Source organism: Peromyscus maniculatus, chromosome 3 (assembly GCF_049852395.1).
Source record: "Peromyscus maniculatus bairdii isolate BWxNUB_F1_BW_parent chromosome 3, HU_Pman_BW_mat_3.1, whole genome shotgun sequence".
Lineage (NCBI taxonomy): Eukaryota > Metazoa > Chordata > Mammalia > Rodentia > Cricetidae > Peromyscus > Peromyscus maniculatus.
The window spans coordinates 65,682,510-65,701,302 of NC_134854.1; the positions used below are offsets into that span (position 1 = coordinate 65,682,510).

Consider the following 18,793-nt stretch of genomic DNA (forward strand, 5'->3'; position numbering starts at 1 on the left):
GGAGTTCTTTCAGATGAATGGAAGTGGTTGGAGATGAAAACACTTCCCTGAAGGTGTTTGGAAACAGTCACCTTCCTTGGTGGCCTGGACCGGGTTAGCAGCTTGAAGATATTTCACTCAACTGAACCCTAGAGTGCAGTGAAACCTGTTGCGGTAAAGTAACCTCTTCAGACCTGTTTCCTCAGCTAGAAAAATCAAGGATTTCCAAGGCCACTCCCAGACAGCACCAAACATCGTTTATCATGACTGTGGTCTGCTGAGGTGCTGCTGACCATGGCTCATCGCATACTCATGAGGTACAAGAGTCCTGCAATGTTTAACAGGCGGGCGTGTGCAGTGTCACCTGAACACAGCTCTCAGGGAATAAAGAAAAAGGGTCACACTAAAATGGACATACTCTCGAGAGGGCTCCTAACAGTGGTGGCCCGCGACGGCTTCCCAGGACCGACACCAGTAGCACCACGAGAATACTAGCTACTGCCGGACCCCGCACCTATGTTACGAGTTCAGATGTCAACACGCGCTTGTGCGGGAGGCAGAGCACGCAAAGGCGGGCAGATCCGAGGCACCCGGTGGACAGGGGAGGACGACGTAATATCGCCCAGCCCAGGACGCCGCCGGAGACCACCGTTCTCATCCCAGCAGTGCTCGGCGCAAAGATTGACCGCTCAGGGACGCTCGTCCGCGGGCGAGGTCAGACCCTGGCTATTGGCTCCGGAGAACAAAGGGGCCGCCCCGCGGGCTGCTCCGATAGGGCCGGGACTGTCATCTGAGCCGCACAGCCAATCCGCAGACAGGGCTATGCAGGGCGGCCAGCCAATCACGGGCGCCTGCCCGCCCCGCCTGCCCCGGGACTGGCCGTGGCCGGGAGCCGGGTGCCCAAGTCGCCCCTTGGGTAGCAGTTCCCGTTAACCTTAGCTACAAAGTCAAAGGTATTTATTTCCCAGCCCCCCCTTCCCCACCCCGAGTCCCTGTGCATTCCAGGCAGGAGGGGCGGTGCAGGGATGGACCAGCGCCCGGCCGCTGCTCCGGTGCTGCTCTGCTGTCCCGGGCTGTAGAGGAAGGATGGGTCCCGGGCCCTGAGGTGCCCTGAGTCCCGCGCGCACCTCAGTTCCAGGCCCCAACTTTCTGCACCACCAGCACCCTGCCTAGCGCAGCGGGGAGAGACCTGAGGCTGGCTGGGGGGCGGCAGGCCAGGGCAGCGAGGTCAAGGGGTCGGACCGTTGGAGAGCGGAGAGTCTACGCGCGGCCCCTCTGGTTGTTCTGAGTTCTCTGTCTGCCCACCCCACCCCCACCCCCGCGGAGACGCGCTTCTGGAGACAGGAACCCCAGTGTTGGTTACAGAAAGACTCCGAGTAGGTGATCCCTAAGTGAGCGATTCGGTGACCTGGGATGAGGATGGAGGTGGAGAACAAGCGAGAGAAAAACACACAGAAGTTACAGCTGTGTGCGCGTTTTCGGGGGAGGGGGTTCCCGAGACTATTCAAGTAAAATGCTTGCAGCAGCTTCAGTGGGTGTGGTGTCCGGCGACCTAGAGTCCGGAATGGTCTCCAGCTGCAGCGGAGGCTGGGTGTGGTCACCTGAGGTTGGAGGCAAGTGACAATCCAGGCTCCGCATTTTTGTTTGTTCGGTTTTGTTTTTTACCTGTGTTCAGCAATTGCATGAAAACATTCCATAGCATTTGTGTCCTGTCAATTCCAAGGTTCCATGATTCTGTGCTTCTACCAATCAGTTGTGGCTGACGAACTGACATTTATTTAAGTGAGCCCTCATAACCGTGTTTTGTAATGGTCTACAAGGCTGCGCCTGGATTGTGTGCTGCGGGAGAGGCATCCTGTATTAGGATGTGTTTGATCTCCTCTGATAACAGAAAACACTGATGATGACAGTTACCCTGAGTACTTGTTTGGATGACACAGAAACATTAGCTTGTGTCTCCAAAAGGTGTCTGTCTCCGGCAAAGTGACCCCTGATTTGGGCCGGAAAGGGGTATGGGCAAGGTCACTGCAAGACAGGTCAGAGGTTGCGGGTGGGTGAGGAGACAAGAAATCTGGGTATTGGGTCATAGCATACATGGGACAATGGGGAAAGGTAACCAGAGACTAAATTTTGAATGACCTTGCCAAGACGTTCTGGCTAAATCTCCAAGTGTCTGGGAGCCCTTGAAGCATGTTAAGGGAGAAAAATGTCCAAATTGCAGTTTTAGAAAAGTATTTGGGTTCTGGGTGGCAGATGGATTGGAGGGACCAAGAAAATCAGTAAAACTTTCAGATTGTATTTATTTTGTGTGTGTGGGGGGGGAAGGAGGGAGGGAGGGAGGGAGGGAGGGAGAGAGGGAGGGAGGGAGGGAGGGAGGGAGGGAGAGAGAGAGAGAGAGAGAGAGAGAGAGAGAGAGAGAGAGAGAGAGAGAGAGAGAGAGAGTTAGTTTTGGGAGTTGGCTCTCACACTCCACCACGTGGATCACATGGGTTCTGGGTATCAAACTTAGGTCAACAGGTTTACATGTCAAGCACTTTTACCCACTCAGCCAGTGGTTCTCCATCTTCCTAGGGCTGCAACCCTTGAATACAGTTCCTCATGTGGTGACCCCCAGCCATAAACTGTTTCGAAGTTACTACTTCATAACTGTGATTTTGCCACTGTCAGACTCGGACTATAAGTATCTGTGTTCTCTCATGGTCTTAGGCGACCCACAGGTCGAGAACTGATGTATTAAGTGCTCTCACTGACTTTTTAAAGTCAGTTAGGTGAGAAACAGTGAGAACTGAACTCAGAATTGGTGACAGGTGGCCCGGGATGGGTTCCTGATTCCCGTTCTAGGTGTGATGTGGAGGCCTGGAAGAACTTTGCCAGCCTTGGTGTGGGCTCAAGGGAGAAACTTGGGCTGATGATTTAGACTTGGGGTAACTGAGCTCACCGAAAGTGGGTAGAGGGGTAAGGACCTGCTGCTTCTGTGTGGGCTAGCCCCTGGATGAGCTCACACTGCACGGACTGCTGGGCACATTCTAGTCATCATGTCCCATAAGGCAACTCAGGGTTTCCTCCCTCCCTAAATTCTGTTTCTTGGAGTGAATGTGTGTTAATATGGCTCTGGATATTCAAAGACTTAAAAAAAAAATTTTAAAGATAGGGTTTTATGTAACCCAGGCTAGTGTTGAACCTGAAATATAGCTTAGGTTGGCCTTGAACTCCTGGGGTTCCTGTTTACTGAAAGCTTGGATTACATGAAGGTCCTACTACATTCAATTTGAGAAGACTTTATCATGATTGCTTTTGTTTCTGTTGTCACAAGTGGACCGTGTATTGATTTGTGATGATGTGCCTCACATCGGCATGCCTGTATGATGCTGGAAATGCATCTTTTTTTTTTTTTTTTAAGATTTATTTATTATGTATACAGCATGTATGACTGCCCGCCAGAAGAGGGCGCCAGATCTCATTACAGATGGTTGTGAGCCACCATGTGGTTGCTGGGAATTGAACTCAGGACCTCTGGAAGAACAGTCAGTGCTCTTAACCTCTGAGCCATCTCTCCAATAATGCTAGTATGTCAGGAAATGCATCTTTTTAAAAAGACTCAGTGTTGCTTTATGTGTCCGGGTGCTTTGCCTGTGTCTATCTCTATGCACCACATACATGCATGCAGACCAGAGCAGGAGTCAGATCTCCTGGAACTGGAGTTACACACCGGTGTCAGCCATCATGTGGGTGCTGGGAACGGAACCCCATCCTCTGCAAGAGCGGCAAGTGCTCTTATCTACCCACTCACCTCTCCAGCCCCCATGCCTGTTTTAAGACACTTTCCTGTGTTTACAAGTCCGGTCCTCCAGCCCTCCACGTGTCTGGAGGACACGCTGCAGTGTTGCCCAGCTCCTAGTGCGTGTTTGAAACTGCAGCTAATACTGGACTGTACTCAGTCTTTTCCGCACATACATCTGACAGTCTACTTTATACATTAGACAGAGAGGGTAAGATCAATAAATGTTACAATATAACAGTTATGACAGTGTGCTGTAATAAATGTCATGGGATTCTTGGGTCTCTCAAAAGGTCTTTTCTATTCTGCCAGGTGAGGTTGGCCATGGCTCACTGGATCTGGAAAGCACACTGTGGGGGAAGGGTTAGTGTGCAGTGTGGCAGGTATCCGTTCTGTGTCTTTGAACTTGTGTTTGCTCAGCTGGTTTGGATAGGGGGTATTGCTCGTGTGTGCACTTGGTTGTGTTTCTCAGCTTCCTGTTGGCCGTTGGTCTTGTTTGACTGAAATCCATTCCAGACAGAGTCAATGTGTTGGTGATGACAAGGGACTGGAGCCAGGGAGTGTCTGCTTTAAGTCTTCACCTTAACTACCCAATTCAGTGTGTGTGGGCTCTTTTGTGTCAGGGCTCCAGCAGGGCAAGGCTCTGCCCTCCTAGATCTCACCCCCCAGGAAGACAGCAGTGGCCTTGGCTGTCAGTCACAGTGGGACAAGCACATGTGGCCTTTGAGCACTTGCATGTGACCAGCATGCTTAAGAAACTGAATTTTTTTTTTTTGTTTGTTTGTTTTTTTGTTTTTTCGAGACAGGGTTTCTCTGTGTAGCTTTGCGCCTTTCCTGGAGTTCACCTGGTAGCCCAGGCTGGCCTCGAACTCACAGAGATCCGCCTGCCTCTGCCTCCCGAGTGCTGGGATTAAAGGCGTGCACCACCAATGCCCGGCTGAGAAACTGAATTTTAAAAGTTAATTTATTTGAATTTAAGGATGCTTGTTATTGTATCTGTTGATGGTTTGTGTATTTTTATTTTATGGGCATTGGTGTTTCACCTGCATGTATGTCTGTGTGAGGGTGTCAGATCCCCTGGAACTGAAGTTACAGGCAGCGTAAGCTGCCATGTAGGTGCTGGGAGTTGAACCCTGGTCCTCTGGAAGTGCAGCCAGTGCTCTTAACCTAGGAACCATCTTTCCAGCTCTTCTGAATTTAAATAAGCACATTTGGGCATAGAAGGCAAACTCCTGAAAACGAGGGACGGGGAGTTTAGGGTTGTCTTGGCTGCTGGTGCCCTCCAGGTAAGTCTCGTACCTTCTCCTGGAGGCTACATGGTTTTGGAGAGTGCTCCATCTCACCCCCCATCTATCCTGATGCCACCGTTTACATGACCCAGGCAGGATTTCCTTAGCTAAAGGACAGTGTGGGCTTTGCTGGCTGAGTGCTTGATACTTGTCAGTTTTAGCAGCTGGGGACATTCTCCTTGTTCGTGCTGACAGCTCTTCTCTCTTTCCCCAGGTCACTGTCAAGGAAGCCCGTGACCCCATCCTCAGATCCGTGTGGGCTTGGGTGATGCACATCCTCTTCCCCAGGGGAGAGCCAAGAACCTCCTTGGCACAGAGGTACAGATGTTACTCTCCCCTGTCCCTCTGCAGATGCCGTCCCTGTTTTCTGGCAGTCCCCTGGGAGGCTGGCTGGCAAGCAGGGAAGGCAGGCAGAAGGATGATGTCACTGGTGGGTGCCCTGAGGCCCGGCAGGGTCAGTGAGGGCTGGGAAAGATGTGTTTGCCAGAAAGGGAAGTGGGGGAGAGGACAGGTGGGGAGGGCCCTGAGGCGGGCTGTCGCCTGCCTGGGTCTCCTGGGAAGGTAAAGGGTCCTTGGTGTAGATGAGAGCTCAACAGGACTGGGACCTCGTGGGACCTCTGGGCTGAGAAAAGCCAGTGGCCGGGCTTTTGTCATTGGATGACGAGATACGAAGTACCGAAGTGCCGTCCACTTCTCACTTCCATTCCCGGGCAGGGGCCTGCATTGTGGGAGGGGTGAGTGGGGAGACCTGGACGGGCCCCTGAGTTGCTTGTCTCTGTCACTGGGCCTCACCTCAGTTCCTCTTCTTCACCCCGTGCACTTCGGTCTGTGCTGACACCAACGTCCCTCGTTATTCCCCCGTGTCCCAGCCCTCACCGCCTGCTGCAGGCCACAGTCCCCTCTTTGTGTTTCTGCAGATGGCAGAGCAGCTGATGGCTGGGGACTTCCCATCAGGGGAGTTCACAGCCAAACCGTGGTCAGAGGCCTTACCTTGTGTATGTCCTGTCCTCGCAGTTCTCGTGGTGATGGAAAGAAGAGAGGGTCAAGACTGGGGTTAGGCCAGCCTGTCTTCCTGTCTCTTGGCTATATAGGAAGTAGTGTGTGGGGGTGCACCTGCCCCTTAGCTCCTATGTCTTGCTAGGGTGTTCAGGTGGAAAGCCTGCTGCTCACTTGCTTCCTGGGTGTCTCTCCTGTCAGCTGGCTGGTGTGTCAGGTGGGTTATGGGGAGGGACAATGTAAATGGCGCGGCAGAGTGATAGGTGGAATGAGAGACACACTGGGAGGGTGTGGCATGGAGGCATGGAGGACTCGAGAGTGGCCGTGTGTGACCTACCCTGGGCTTGGCTTGCCCAGCCTGTGTTCTGCAGACATGTAACACCTGAGCATACAGGGAGTAGGTCTCAAAAGACATGGCCTGCCTCCACGTATCTCTGTCTTCTCTGTATCCCCCTCATCTCTCTCCCTCATCCCTTTGGGCCTGTGTGGGTCTCCTTCCTTCTTTTCCCATGTCTGTTCCTGCTGAGACCCAGGGCAGAAGATTGCCCTTCCTGACATCTGTACCTCTGTGCCAAGGAGGTTCTTGGCTCTCCCCTGGGGAAGAGGATGTGCATCACCCAAACCCACACGGATCTGAGGATGGGGTCACGGGCTTCCTTGACAGTGACCAGGGCAGAAGATTGCCCTTCCTGCCTGGTGTGGCCTGGCAGTGCTCAGGCTGGGTCACCAGGAACCAAAACCCTTCCGGTTCCACTTTTGAAATAGTTCTTAGAAGCCAGAGTGGGTGAAGTGGTGCTCTGACTGGGCGGTTTAGGGGTGCTCTGACTGGACGGTTTAGGGGTGCTCTGACTGGGCGGTTTAGGGGTGCTCTGGCTGGGCGGTTTAGGGGTGCTCTGACTGGACGGTTTAGGGGTGCTCTGGCTGGGCGGTTTAGGGGTGCTCTGACTGGGTGGTTTAGGGGTGCTCTGACTGGACAGTTTAGGGGTGCTCTGACTGGGCAGTTTAGGGGTGCTCTGACTGGGCAGTTTAGGGGTGCTCTGACTGGACGGTTTAGGGTCTCTCAGGTATGGTGTAGGCTGACTCCTGACCCTCTTGCTCTGTTCTGCATTCCAGGCCCGCACTCTCTCAGTCTGGCCAGGTGACCTCCGTTTATGGTCCTCTAGGCCTCTAGATCTAGGTGGTCTCCAAGGTGTGGGATGCAGAAACTCACTTACATAAATAGAGGGACCTGGAGGTAACGGGTGGTGGGCAAGAGGGAGCTCCAGTCCCCAGATGTCCCTCAGGTAGGGCTTGCTTCGGCTTCCTGCTGCTCCCTCCTCTCTGCCTCCAGTGGTTGTCAGTGTCTATGAGAAAATGCAGTGACAGTGCTTCCCAGACCCCCATGCGGAGACAGAACTGCAAACAAAACCTGCTGCCTCCACAGAAGAGTTCCCACAGGGGTAAAGGAGAAAGAAAGGTCGCCCCCCTCCGCCATTGGATAAATATTAGTACGAATGATAGCTTGGCCAGACAGTGGAAATCAAGCTCCAGATGTAGCCTAGGAAGATGCCTCCCACTGCACAATCATGTTCTCACAAAAACCATGGCTGGTCGTCAGGCAGGAGGATGTCACATGTCACATGCCCCTCATTATGAGTCCAGCTGGTCGTTGGGGTGACGATCTGTTAGATAATTGCCCTTTTCCAAATTAAAAATAAGCATCATTTTTTCCCCCAGTATCAGAGCTTTATTGGGGGGGGGGGTAGGACAGAAGAGAGTGACCAGACCTGTGAAAGACACGTGCAGGGAGCGGGTGGAGGAGAGAGCAGAAGGTAAACGTCATATTTTTATGACAGAAAAAAAAAAGTTTGCTGCCCAGGTGCCAGCCTGCTGGAGGGAGGCATCCAACTTCCTTGAGGAGAGAGGCCTCTGGCTTCCTGCCTGCTTTATCTCCAGTGGATGGCTCCCGACCCTTGAAGAAGACAGTGGGTTGTCAAGCTTATTTAGAGGCTTATTTAGCTTTGAAAAGATTTACATTTGTTTAGAGAGGACAGAGCCAGAGCTTAGCAACTAGAAATTTCTAAAGAAGATGCTCCGAGAAAAGGAAATATTTCCTCCCTGCCTTGCATCTGGGGTTCGTATTTCTGGTCAGGGCTCTGATTTCTAGTCTGGGGAAGCACCCCCAGGACAAACTCGGGGAGGTGGCATGGGGGACGTCATACCTGAGGGCTGGTCTCCAGGGCCCAGAGTTGGTTTTCTAGTGCAGATAACCCAGACAAAGGTGCCAAGAAGTCCCTGTCTGGGGCTGGGTGAAACCAGCTCTGAATTTCCATAGGGCAGCCAGCCACAAAGTCCTGGTTGTGCTAAGGGGGAATTGTTGGGTGAAGCTGGACCCTAACCTTAGGAGAGACAGTCACACCAGCGTGGTGGACGGCACGAGCCCACCTGTGAGCCACAGCTCAAAGCCAGGCAGCGTGTTTGGGGATACACAGAGCCTGTCAGGTGGTCAAACACGTTGGAGGCGAGCTGGGGAATGTAGCTCAGTTGGTAGAGTGGGTGCAGAGCATGCTGGGAGCCTTGAGTTCTGTCCCTAGACCGCATAGAAAGCCAGGCCTGGTGGCCCGGGTCTGTGACGGGGTCATGAGGGAGATGGGAGTTGGAGGCCGTAAACTGAAGGTCATCCTTGAGTGCATGACAAGCAAGGCCAGCCTGGCCTACACAGGACAGTGCCCCACACTCTCCTAAACTGAGGGGATGGAAACGAACAGTGAGGGGTCCTGGGGCAAGCCAGCTGCTCTGGTAAGGTGATGCTTAAGCAGAAAGAAGGAAGGGTGAGATAGGCAGAGATTGTAGGGATGAACAGAGCAGAGGGGGGTCAAAGCCTGGGGCATCCAAGCAGCTGTGTGGTCTGTCTCAAGCCGTACCCCAGCTATAAAGGGAGGCAGTTGGAGAAGTTCAAAAGACGATTGTAAAATAAGATTGGTGAATGCTAGATCTGGAACTAGGGAGTGGTGAGCCTGCATTCTTGGTGGTGGTGGTGGTGGTGGTGGTGGTGGTGGTGGTGGTGGTGGTGGTGGTGGCGGTGGCGGTGGAGGCGGCGACAGCAGCTGTGAGATGTCATGGAGGGGTTTGTTCTAGGATATCGGAAGAATTTTCCACTGACGTAGGGAGTGTGGGAGATGGTCTGCCTTCCTGGGGTTGTCTTAGTGTTGGTGATAGTGTTGGGATAGAATTCCAGGCCTTGCACATGCTAGCCGAGCCCTCTGCCAGTCACATCCCCAGCCCCTCCAGGTGTCTTCTTGAACAGGTCCCCCATATCTAACCTTACCTGGGGTACCTGGCTCTCGGGTGCCATGCCCTTCGTATGCCCTCTACCCATGCTGAGGGTATGGACTCTGAGGCTTTGGTGTGGGAGTTAGGGAATTTGCACACATTCAGCTGTCTAGCCATCTCTGTGTCTCTGGGCGCATCAAGGCCTCTCTCAGGCCCAGTTTCCTCTTTGTCCGTGAGAATTGTGCCCGCTTCCCTTCCCATCTGCACATTTCACCCGAGGGAGCCGATAGAACTCTGAAAAAAAGCATGGGCTGTGAGATGGGAGAGCGCTGGGAAAATGGGTTTTGACTGTGCCACGGACCATTCTTTCTCTTTCCTTCCATCTTCCCGCAGCGGGCAGGGCTGAGACCTCAGCAGCACTGATGCAGGGGGAGGTCTGCAGGGATGGAGAGCATCCTCGTTGCCAACGGCGCAGGTAAGAGAAGCCAGCCTCCCTCTCCCAAACCCTTACCCTCCTTGGAGCCCAATGTAAGTTGCCTCCCTCAACTAGTATCTTCTAGAATGTAGAATTTCAGTGTGGGGACCAGGACTTTGAAGGTCATCCAAAGAATAAAACAAAGACAGTAATGTTGGGAGCATAAAAAAGGCAAAACCAGGCCCGTAGAGACACAGCAGGCCGGTAAAAAGCGGGCTGTTGTTTTCAGTGCTGGGACTGGGACTTGACGACGCCTTGCCAGTCAGACGTGGGGAGTGAGCTCTCTGGGTAGGGCGGTTGGCTAACAGAAGCTGTTGTTCACTGACCATCAGGCCAGACTACTAGAGATCCCAGGGTCACGCCGAGTTCAGGATCCTCATCATTCTGCAGGCTGCTGTGATGACAGGCAGCAGGCAGTCTGGGGATTTCCCAGGCCAATGCTTCCTGGAGTGGAAACATTTCCTGCCTGGCATTCTGTTATAAGAATGGGGAGCAGTACCTGGAGGCCCGAGACTTTCATCACACTTGCGCGCCTTGGGGCAGGCTGAGGTTCAAGCACACTCCCTTCCTCAGTCGTAGGCCCTGCAGGGGTCTGTGCTGGGTCCAGATTCCTCTACACTCTGAAGCATGCAGCTGGAGAAGAGCTCTGTCCGGGGTCATCTTTCTGGTTGGATGTCATCTAAGCTTAACTAGATAAGGCATTAAACTTGGGGGGCCTCTGGGTTATTTCAATAGGCACCTTGTCAATCAGGGACAGTGATCTCTTCTCATTGAATAAACTTCAGACTCACTGCCAGGTTAGATACTTGGCACCAAATACTTCCTTTGCCCAGATTTCAGTGCAGGTCAGGGACAGTCCTATAATCAATTTAACTCATTACACTTGGATATTCAGTTCCTGCCAATACAGAATTGAAGCCACTGCCCGCCTTCTTAAGCATGACTTACTAAAATGAATTCTCATGACCAAGCACAGAGAAGACCAAAATTAATTTAGAACTGATTTTTATTAATGCTATGCACCAGGAACCTGTTGAATTTCCCCTGAAAGAAAATGTCTTAGTTACTCTTCTGTTTCTTTGATGAAACACTATGACCAGGGCAACTTGTAAGAAAAATCATTTAATTTGGCTTACGGTTTCAGAGGGTTAGAATCCATAATGGTGGGGTGAGGGACCAGCTGAGGGTGCACATCATGATCCACAACCATCAGACAGACAGATAGACAGACAGACAGGACAGAGGGGAACGCACTGGGAATGGCTCCAGTCTTTGGAAACCTCAAAGCCTACCTCCAGTGATACTAACTGGGGACCAAGATTTCAACTCTATGACCCCCTTTGGAGGACATTCTTTCAAGCTACCAAAGAAAGACAGTTGGCACTAAGACCTTTGTCTCTTCAGTAAAATTTAGTGGTTTTCTTTACAAACATTTTCTATGCTTTTTAAGGCACTCACAATTATAAATGACTGTTGTCTGTTTTTAAAAGTGATTAATTTTGTATTCTTTTGTGCCTGACAGTCTTGCTGAACCATAGTATCTCCATTTGTTAGTGGGCTCTCTGGTACACCTAAGTTAATAGTCATAAGCACATGCGAGGTTTTTTTTTTTTTCTCTTTCAAGTATCTTTGTGTTTTTCTCCTCTATCTTTGGCTGATTCCTCAGGGTTAAATAGTATCAATGAGAATACTTGTCCTTACTGTGTCTGAATACTGTCTTCTATCCTTTGCTGCTGACTAGAAAGCTTGCTGTAGTTCTTTTGTCATCTTGAATTTCCTTATATCCCTAGTTTGCTAATGCCCTTCCTCCTCCCAAAATGATGACTGAAATTTTTTCATGTGACTTCTTCTGCATCTGTTGAAAATGCTGTAAGGTAGACTTTTTTTTTTTTTTAATATGCTGGGGAATCAATTACAGGCCTTGTGCTGCTAGGTAAGCACTCTACAACCCCAGCTGATATTTCACTTTTTATAAGATAATATCGAGCTGGGTGGTGGTGGTGCACACCTTTAATCCCAGCACTCGGGAGGCAGAGGCAGGTAGATCTCTGTGAGTTCGAGGCCAGCCTGGGCTACAGAGTGAGTTCCAGGACAGGCTCCAAAGCTACACAGAGAAACCCTGTCTCGAAAAACCAAATAATAATAATAATAATAATAATATCGAGAGTTATATCATGCCATCTTTACCTTTTCTAGGGAAAAATCCCAGCAAGGCTGTAATATTTCTAATTCTGCTGAACTTGCTTTGTTTGTGTTTGAGGTGCGGTGAATCTGCACTTTCTTGCCTGTTCCCATTCTTGTAGGCTTGTCTTATAGATGCTCCCTGCCCCTCCTTCTCTCCTCTCCTCCTTCCCTCTTCCCTCCTAGTTACTGACTAACTAGTTCCAGAGCTGGGAATCATCCTTTCATATCAATTAAAAGACATTTTATTTTTGAGTGCTGAGTGTGTGTCTGTGAGTGTATGCTGCACATGTGCATGTTCCCAAACTCCAGAAGAGAACGTCAGATCCCAAGAGCTAGAGTTACGGCTGGTTGTGAGTCACCCCACCTGGGTGCTGAAGCCGAATTCAGAGCAGGACATGCTCTTCAATGCTGAGCCATCTCTCATACTTCCTTTGAATTTTTTATAGAGTGTGTTGATGCAGCTATGTTGTTTATAACCCAGTTTGGGCTAGAATTTAGCTTTCACATTAATCTCATATATATATATATATATATATATATATATATATATATATATATATATATATATATATATATATATAAAATCAGTTTTTTAACCTGTTCTTATTTAAAATCATTTTAAAATGTGTTTTTATCTTTAAATTATTTATTTTTGTTTTTTTAAAGCGGTCTCTTTAGGGAGGTTATGTAGCCCTGGTTGTCCTGGAACTTACTATGTAGGTGAGGCTAGCCTTAAACTCACAGAGCTCTGCCTCCTTCTGCTTCCCAAGTGTTGAGATTAAAGGCTATGCTGGGCCATTTTTATTTTTATGTGTATGCATATTTTGCCTGCGTGTGTCTGTGCACCACATGCATGCAGTACCCATAGAGGCCAGAAGGGGGTGTCATTACAGGAGGTTTATGAGCCGCCTTGTGGGCACTGGGAACTGAGCCCTGGTCCTCTGGAAGAGCAACTGGTGCTCTTAACCACTGAGCCATCTCTCCAGTCCTTTTAACCTGCTCTTGAATTCATTTTAATTTATATTTTCTTGTAATATTATTTACTTTATATTTATAGATTTAGTGATTGATATAAAGGCTATTCATGATATTTTAGTATTGTTGGAATTCTTTTGTACTTTGCAAGACTTTATTTTTAACTTTATTAATCTTTTTTTCCTACCTTTTTGAATGTGTTGCTTTGCTGATGCTGAAATCTGTTGTTTGCAAATCTTCTTGGCTCATGACTGTTTCGTACTGCCTCTTTTTATCAGGTGTGAGCTTCTTACTGAAACATAGCACACAAAGGAAGGTGCACACGTTACAAGCTCATAAATTCTTACAAAGCAGCCCACCTTTGTAACCAGGACCTGCGTCGAAGAAGAACACAGATAGGACCTCAGAGCCTGTTCCTCTGTGATGGGCCATGATCTAACTCACAGTAGTTTTACCAGATTTCATGTTTACATAAGTGAATCGCGTCTATACTCTGCCCTTTCTAAAGCAGTCTTCGCTATGGCTTCTTACCACCCGGAGCCTGGGTGTAAGCTGTGGGCTGGTCACTCTTCCCCTGAGCTCTAGTGCAGTGGCTCTCAACCCATGAGTTGTGATCCCTTTGGGGGTGAATGACCCTTTCACAGGGGTTGCATATCAGATATTTACATTATGATTCATAGCAGTAGCAAAATTACAGGTATGAAGTAACAATGAAATAATTTTATGGTTGGAGGTCACCACAACATGAGGAACTGTTTAAAGGGTGGCAGCATTAGGAAGGCTGAGAACCACTGCTCTAATGGATTACCTTCACTAAAAGGGCACGGACTACCTTTTTCCATGCTGAGCCTTTGGGGCCTACCTCCTCATTCATGGTTTTGTGAGAGAAAGGTGGAGGTCCTTCCAGTGGGGTGTTCCTGCTCCATAGCTACTGTTTTGGAGCAGGGGCCCTGCCAGTGGAGACAGAGGGTCGGTGACTCGGGGTGTGGTAGCCCTAACCACTGAGGGACTGGGCATGCCTAGAAAGCTCCTGGTGCCCATTCTCCTAGAAAAAGAACAGCAAGTTTTAGTTTGGTGAGATGGCTCAGCAGACGATATTCTTACAGAGCAGGAGATGCTCTTACAGGGCAGGAGATGCTCTTATAGGGCAGGAGATGCTCTTACAGGGCAGGAGATGCTCTAACAGGGCAGGAGATGCTCTTACAGGACAGGAGATGCTCTAACAGGGCAGATGATGCTCTTACAGGGCAGGAGATGCTCTTACAGGGCAGGAGATGCTCTTACAGGGCAGGAGATGCTCTAACAGGGCAGGAGATGCTCTAACAGGGCAGGAGATGCTCTAACAGGGCAAGCCTGACAGCCCAAGTTCAACTCCCAAAACCTACATGAAAATGGAAGTTGTCCTTGGACCTCCGCATATCGACCTTGCATCTGCCTACCCACACAAACACACACACGTGCACACACATGCATACACACATAGTCACTTTTAAAAAACAATGGTAATTTTGAACATTGGCCATTGTCTTTCTCCCTGGCTCAGGAAGTGTCATTGCCTGGGTTCATTAACATCTCTGCATCCACTGGACCTTGGGTATTGAAGGCAGGACAGCTCATGCATGAGGGACCCCATGGCCTTGTCAAGCCAGCCGTGCACTTGGTTTTACACTTCTGTGGGCTTTCTCCACTCTTCACCTTCTGCCTGCTCATCTAGGTCCTTCAAGTCTTCCCTATCCTCGTTCTTTCTTATCCATGTTCTTCCCTCTATTGAAAACTTTTGCCTTCACTCTTTCAGCTGTTTCCACCCTTCCCCGCACCTCTTCCTCTCTAAGCTCTCTGCATCCCACGATGATGTCTTCTGACTTCTCCCTTTGCCTCCGTAGGAGATGGGCTGGCGGGGATCAAGCAGGAGAAGCCAGAGTGGCCGCTGCAGACTGTGGTGTCTCAGGCCGCGCTTCCAGAGAAGGACAAGGAAAACATATTTCAGCAGCAGGGCGTCCTCCCACCGTGCCAGACCGCGGGGCGGCCCTGGGCTCTGGGGTCACAGGAGGAGATTGGAGGTGCATGGTGGGTCCCACCTCCTGAGCAGGATGCACGGCTGGCTACTCGAGTTCCGGGAACAGCCCCAGGCCCACTGAGCCCGGCACTTTCTGCGGGTGGGGGTCACTTCGTGTGTGTGGATTGTGGGAAAAGGTTCAGCTGGTGGTCATCCCTGAAGATCCACCAGCGCACACACACGGGCGAGAAGCCTTACCTCTGCAGCAAGTGTGGCAAGAGCTTCAGCCAGAAGCCTAACCTGGAGCGCCATCAGCGCCACCACACTGGCGAGAGGCCCTTCTGCTGCCCAGAGTGCACAAGACGCTTCAGTCAGAAGCAACACCTGCTCAAGCACCAGAAGACTCACTCTCGACCCGCCACCCACGCGTGTCCAGAATGCGAGCGCTGCTTCCGGCACCAAGTGGGCCTCCGCATCCATCAGCGAGCGCATGCCCGGGACCGCCTGGGTGCCCGTGTCAGCTTGCAGGAGATGCTCCGGTATGCTGCTGCGCGCCGCCGGGTCTGCCGCCTGCGCCCTGGATCCCCACGCGGGCGCCCCGAGTGGGTCTGGCTGGGGCTCTGCCAGGGCTGGTGGGGCCAGCATGGGGTACGGACAGCAGCCCATGGCCGCTTAGGTCCCAGTGAGCAGCGCCAGTTCATCTGTAATGAGTGCGGTAAGAGCTTCACGTGGTGGTCATCCCTGAATATCCATCAGCGCATCCATACAGGCGAGCGGCCCTACGCATGCCCTGAATGCGGCCGCCGCTTCAGCCAGAAGCCCAACCTGACAAGGCACCTGCGCAACCACACGGGTGAGCGGCCGCACCCATGCTCGCACTGTGGCCGCAGCTTCCGCCAAAAGCAGCACCTGCTCAAGCACTTGCGCACACACCTGCCTGGTGCCCAGTCTGCAAGGTGCACCAGCTGTGGACAGAACTACCCCAGCCGTGCGGCACTGCGGGCCCACCAGCGGGTACATGCCACGGCAGAGCTGCTGCGTTCGCGGTCGGCAGTCCAGGGTGGTGTGCCTGGTTCAGAGCCACAAGCTGAGATGGCCCGGAGTGTGGCTCTGAAGCCCCACGGTCCTCAGGGTGTCAAGGAAGTGCTGTGTGGTCAGGGGTGCGAGACCCTGGCTGCACCCAGTGAGCAGCGCCAGTTCATCTGTAACGAGTGCGGCAAGAGCTTCTCATGGTGGTCAGCGCTCACCATCCACCAGCGCATCCACACTGGCGAGCGGCCCTATGCGTGCCCAGACTGCGGCCGCTGTTTCAGCCAAAAGCCCAACCTCACACGACACCGGCGCAACCACACCGGCGAGAGACCCTACCTGTGCACTGCCTGTGGCCGTGGGTTCCGTCAAAAGCAGCATCTGCTCAAGCACCAGCGTGTGCATCGTGGAGCTCAGGCACCACACCCCCGCCCAGAGGAGGAAGAAGAGCCGTAGTGTGTGCCCCCCATGCAGCTAATGGTGGTGGGTGGTAGAATGTGTGCCTGCAGGGTGTTATTTGGGGGATCAGGAGGGACAGGAATGCTGACTCTTGATGCTCCCCAAGTTAGAGCCTGTTGAAAGGCTCCCCAAGGTTCGCAGGCCTGAGGATGGTATTCCAGAAGCCTGAAAAGTGCCTAGCGGGGGAGGTGAGATCAAAGCTCCGAGTGTCCTTGATGGGAATGTGTTCATTAGTACACCATTCAGAACTGGCCCTCAGCCTTAGGCGCCTTGTGAAGGGATGTTGGGGTCCCCAGGAAAGCCTCCTTGTGTGCAATGGCCTGGAACTGATCAATGGTAGCACTGTCCTGTCACATAGGCTACAAGATGGTTAGCGGGGTCATCCGCATGGGAAGATGTCACAGGCTCCAGGATACCAGCAGTAGAGCAAAGGTTTCTATTCCCCAGCACCAAGGACAGTGCCACCTGTGCTGGCTTGGATGATTTGATGGTCTCTCTCCATCTGAGTGTCGTGGTAAGGCAGACCTGGCCATAGAACTGATGATGTGTGTGATGACTAAGGGTTGGGGTACAGTCACATGGTTTCAGCTCTAGCTCGGCTGCTCGGGAAGGTGGCTGTGCGGGAGTGGGCCATCTGTTCCAAGCCTGTGGGTTTCTTTGGCTGACTTGGGTCCGTACCCATACTGCTGTTGGAGGAAAATGAAGGACTGAATATTCCACGTGGTGTCGCTGTCCTTTCTGAGTCATCCTTACTGGAGACCAGCTATGTGTACTCCCTAGGATTCCGAGGGTGTTTGTGAGGGCTGCCTTTCATATGTGTCCTGCCCAGGCTGGAGGGTAGTTTTCTGTCTTCCACTCTCCTTCAGGTCAGTTCCATGTCTCTTCCCACATACTGATCCTCTGTCCCCTGCTCATCCCTCTGAGGTCACCTCTCCTCCCCCTGTAAAGCAGAGGGGCTGATGTCCTGGTGTTGACAGAAGCCAGGGCTCCAGCTCAGGCCATAGCCTTGGATGTGTTCTTCCCCAAAGATGAGTTCCAGGGCTGGAGGCAGGAGGAAGGTGGTCCCAGTAAAGTTCTGGAGAAGAGAACTGCACACACTGGCCTCCTGGGGCCTCTATCTTCCTGAGGATGCCAAGCAATGTTGAGTTCAGCCTGGCCTCTGGTCGAAGCCACTCTAGGGAGAAGAGTTTAACCTTTTGTTTTGTTTGTTTGTTTGTTTTTTGAGACAGGGTTTCTCTGTGTAGTTTTGGTGCCTGTCCTGGATCTTGCTCTGTAGACCAGGCTGGCCTCGAACTCACAGAGATCCACCTGGCTCTGCCTCCTGAGTGCTGGGATTAAAGGCGTGCACCACTGCAGCCCAGCAGAGTTTAACCTCTTTATTTTGGAAATGCTTCAGTTGTTACAAAAGGCCACGAAAGGCTAGAGGCCAAACAAATCCCCTGCAGCCATTGCGCCTCTCCGAGGAGCACGTGGGCAAGCCTGGCCTGCTCTTTCTTGGTCAAGTTATTTGACCCTAAGCTGGGTGAAGTTCTGCAATGGCTGAGGTGTGCTGATCAGCTCTGAGGACCAACAGGAAGCCAAACCTGCAGAGTTTTCCCAGCACCCCCTCCACCCCACACTGGGAATAGCTTCTCCCCTGCCACCCTGTGATACCCTATTCTCTCCTATCCAACCTGTCCTGCCCTTCCCTTCCCAGGAGGTATTCGGGGTCCTGCATTATTCCGTGCTTCTTCTTTCTCATCTAGCAGATCCTGGATCTAGCCTGGAAAGCTCCCCTACTACTGAAAGGCATCCCAGAGCACCACCATTTGGGGCTAGAGCACCATTGCCTTCGGGGTAGGTCCTGCAGAAATACCGGCTCCCTATAGAATCCAGGGGCAGACACTGAAGAGATTGGATAGGCTCGGGCCTTCAACGGAACGGATTCTGTCCCACAAAGGGCCTGTGATTAATTTCAAATCACAGTGGAGTGTGAGTAGGACTCAGGGTTAATGAGGCCTAATTGTAGCTCTTGCTTGTGCAAGTTGCAAGTTAAGAATGCCTGTTCACTTTTCCTGGGTGACGAGTCTCTCACAGGGTCAGAGGGCAGACAGGGTCAAATCTCCCAGAAGGCTAAATTACTGATTTATGTGCATATCAACCAGATTGGGACTGCAAAGCCCCTTAATGGATCTGTATACCAGGCCTTGTGCTAGATGAGCAGACCATGGCCTCTGCCCTTGCTGAAGGACTTCCTGGGGAATCATGTTAATATGCTGTACACTGTCACAGCCTGTAGGCTCTACTCTTGAACAGATGGTTTTCAGCCTTGGCCCTGTTAACAAGACTTTCTTATTCATGATCTCATCTAATCCCATGAGGTCAGTGATGCGGGCTAAGCA

At 51.5% G+C, this 18,793-nt stretch overlaps 1 protein-coding gene across 6 annotated transcripts; it reads left to right on the top strand.

Annotated features, from left to right (window-relative positions):
- Positions 1–703: 703 nt before the first annotated feature.
- Positions 704–17,131, top strand: Znf775 (zinc finger protein 775). Of its 6 annotated transcripts, XM_076566666.1 has the most exons (6): positions 704–932; positions 5,261–5,364; positions 6,061–6,259; positions 7,156–7,325; positions 9,688–9,769; positions 14,812–17,131. In XM_076566666.1, the coding sequence occupies exons 5-6, from the start codon at positions 9,739–9,741 to the stop codon at positions 16,407–16,409; spliced, it is 1,629 nt and encodes a 542-aa protein (XP_076422781.1). In that variant the 5' UTR covers positions 704–932; positions 5,261–5,364; positions 6,061–6,259; positions 7,156–7,325; positions 9,688–9,738; the 3' UTR covers positions 16,410–17,131. The 6 variants fall into 6 exon arrangements, with proteins under 6 accessions (XP_076422781.1, XP_076422782.1, XP_006995501.1 ...); XM_076566667.1 differs by lacking the exon at positions 7,156–7,325; XM_006995439.4 differs by lacking the exons at positions 6,061–6,259; positions 7,156–7,325 and having other exon boundaries at positions 705–932.
- The last annotated feature ends 1,662 nt before the right edge of the window (positions 17,132–18,793 follow it).